The sequence below is a fragment of the Hakea prostrata genome, chromosome 5 (genome assembly GCF_041222555.1).
Source record: "Hakea prostrata isolate BN-2017 chromosome 5, UWA_Hpros_2, whole genome shotgun sequence".
NCBI lineage: Eukaryota > Viridiplantae > Streptophyta > Magnoliopsida > Proteales > Proteaceae > Hakea > Hakea prostrata.
In genome coordinates this window covers 22764403-22766294 of record NC_142604.1, presented here as the reverse complement: position 1 = coordinate 22766294, position 1892 = coordinate 22764403, and the positions used below count along the sequence as shown (strand labels likewise).

Below are 1892 nucleotides of genomic sequence, written 5' to 3'. Positions count from 1 at the left end.
TTGTTTACGACTCTTTGATATGTAGTTTCCGCATTCTTCAAAGCAAACGGCATGACTTTATAGAAATAGCTCTCCCGATGGGTCATGAATGCCGTGAATCTTCCGTCTTCCTTATTCATCAGGATTTGGTTATACCCGGAATAAGCGTCCATGAAACTTAACGTTTCATACCCAGCAGTAGCATCAATCAAAAGATCTATCCATGGCAGAGGATAACAGTCCTTCGGGCAAGCTTTGTTGAGTCTGTGTAGTCAGTACACATTCTCCATTTTCCGTTGGACTTCTTTACCATTACCATGTTGGCCAACCATGTTGGACACTTAATGGGCTCAATAAAACCAGACTTCTCCATCTTTTCGACCTCCCCTCTGATAGCTTTGTGCTTCTCAATCGAGAAGTTTCATCTTCTCTGGATTACAGGCTTGAAGTTAGGATTAATCCATAGCCTGTGTTCGGCCACAGCTCAATCAATTCCTGGCATGTCATTTCTTGACCAAGTGAACACATCTATGTTTTCTTCTTTGAAGGGCTCAAGTTGTTCGGATCCGATATGAGTAAACTTCACTTCATCTCCTGGTTGCAAGTATATACATTCCAATCTCTCCACGGGTTCGGGCCTCTACATGGTGTCTTGGTCTCGATCATCCCTTACCTCAATAGGTAAGGCCGTGGCTTTTTCAGGTCCTACCTTGTCTTTGAGGTATGCCACATAACACTGTCGGGAGAGTCTCTGATCTGAAATTACTTGCCCGATTCCAGTGTCAGTGGGAAACTTTATCTTCATATGTTTTGGCGAGACCACAACGCCCAACTTTGTTAACGAGGGTCTCCCCAAGATCATGTTATAAGCGGGAAGATCCTGAACCACCAAGAAATTTGCTTGAATGGTTGATTCTTTTGGGAAATTTCCTACTGAGAGATCCAATTGAACTGATCCTTTGGCTATGGCAGATGAACTAGCAAATCTATAGAGATGCGTCGAGGATGGTTTCATCAGCCCTTCTTCGAGATTCAGCTTCTCAAAAGCTTCATAAGATAAGAGATCAACCGAAGATCCTGTGTCAACCAGGACCCTGTGCACCTCTCTTCGTCCAACTTCTACTTTGATGACAATCGCATCGTCATGAGGCATGCAAACGCCTCGCTCGTCCTCTTCACTGAAAGTGATAGGTACTTCTTCCATTTTCTTTCTTTTCTGAGCTTCTCTCGATCCCACGAATTTCGATTTTGCTTTCAACTTTCGTAAGGATTTAGGTCCGGGTCCCCCAAATATTGTAAGAATTGGGGACCTGCTAGGTCCCACCACTTCCTTTCCTTTTTTAGACTTTGGCGCTTCGACTCGATGTTCCCTGCTTGGCGAACGACCCCTTTTTTCATTGGTCGTTCTCTTTTCATCCTCCCTGACTTTCAGAAAGTTTGTGAGATGTCCCTGATTGATTAGCCTTTCGATATCCGCCTTGAGGTGCCTACAATCATTGGTGTAGTGTCCGTAGTCTTTGTGGAAGCGGCAGTATTTCTCCATGTTCTTTTCTCCTGTCTTTGTAACAATCTTGGATGGCCATCTTAAAATATCTTGATTCTTTATCTGCATTAGTATCTCCAACCGAGGAGTATTTAATGGTGTGTACTCGTCTTGGTCTGGAGATCGCCTTCTCCAGGTCGAACGTGGCTTTCTAGCCCGATCTCGATCAGGCTGCTTCTGCTTCTGACTTCTTTCGGGGACTTTTGTTTATTTGGTTGCTGCCTTAGGTTCTTCTTGTTGTGTACCATCTCCTTGTCGGGCATCAAGTATCTCTACCACCTCCGCTTGTTTTTGGCATTGTTGTACTAATTCAGCATAAGTGGTCGACATGTCCTGAAGTAAATACTCCAGCAGCTTTCGGTTGGTTAAC

At 44.2% G+C, this 1892-nt stretch overlaps 1 protein-coding gene across 1 annotated transcript; it reads right to left on the bottom strand.

Annotated features, from left to right (window-relative positions):
* Positions 1-619: 619 nt before the first annotated feature.
* On the bottom strand, positions 620-1591 carry LOC149015715 (uncharacterized). Its single transcript, XM_089156580.1, has one exon. The coding sequence runs from the start codon at positions 1589-1591 to the stop codon at positions 620-622; it is 972 nt and encodes a 323-aa protein (XP_089012706.1).
* Positions 1592-1892: the final 301 nt, after the last annotated feature.

Bases quoted from the DNA above. Each gene is read 5' to 3' on its own strand.
- LOC149015715 (XM_089156580.1), bottom strand. From the start codon at position 1,591: ATGCAGATAAAGAATCAAGATATTTTAAGATGGCCATCCAAGATTGTT.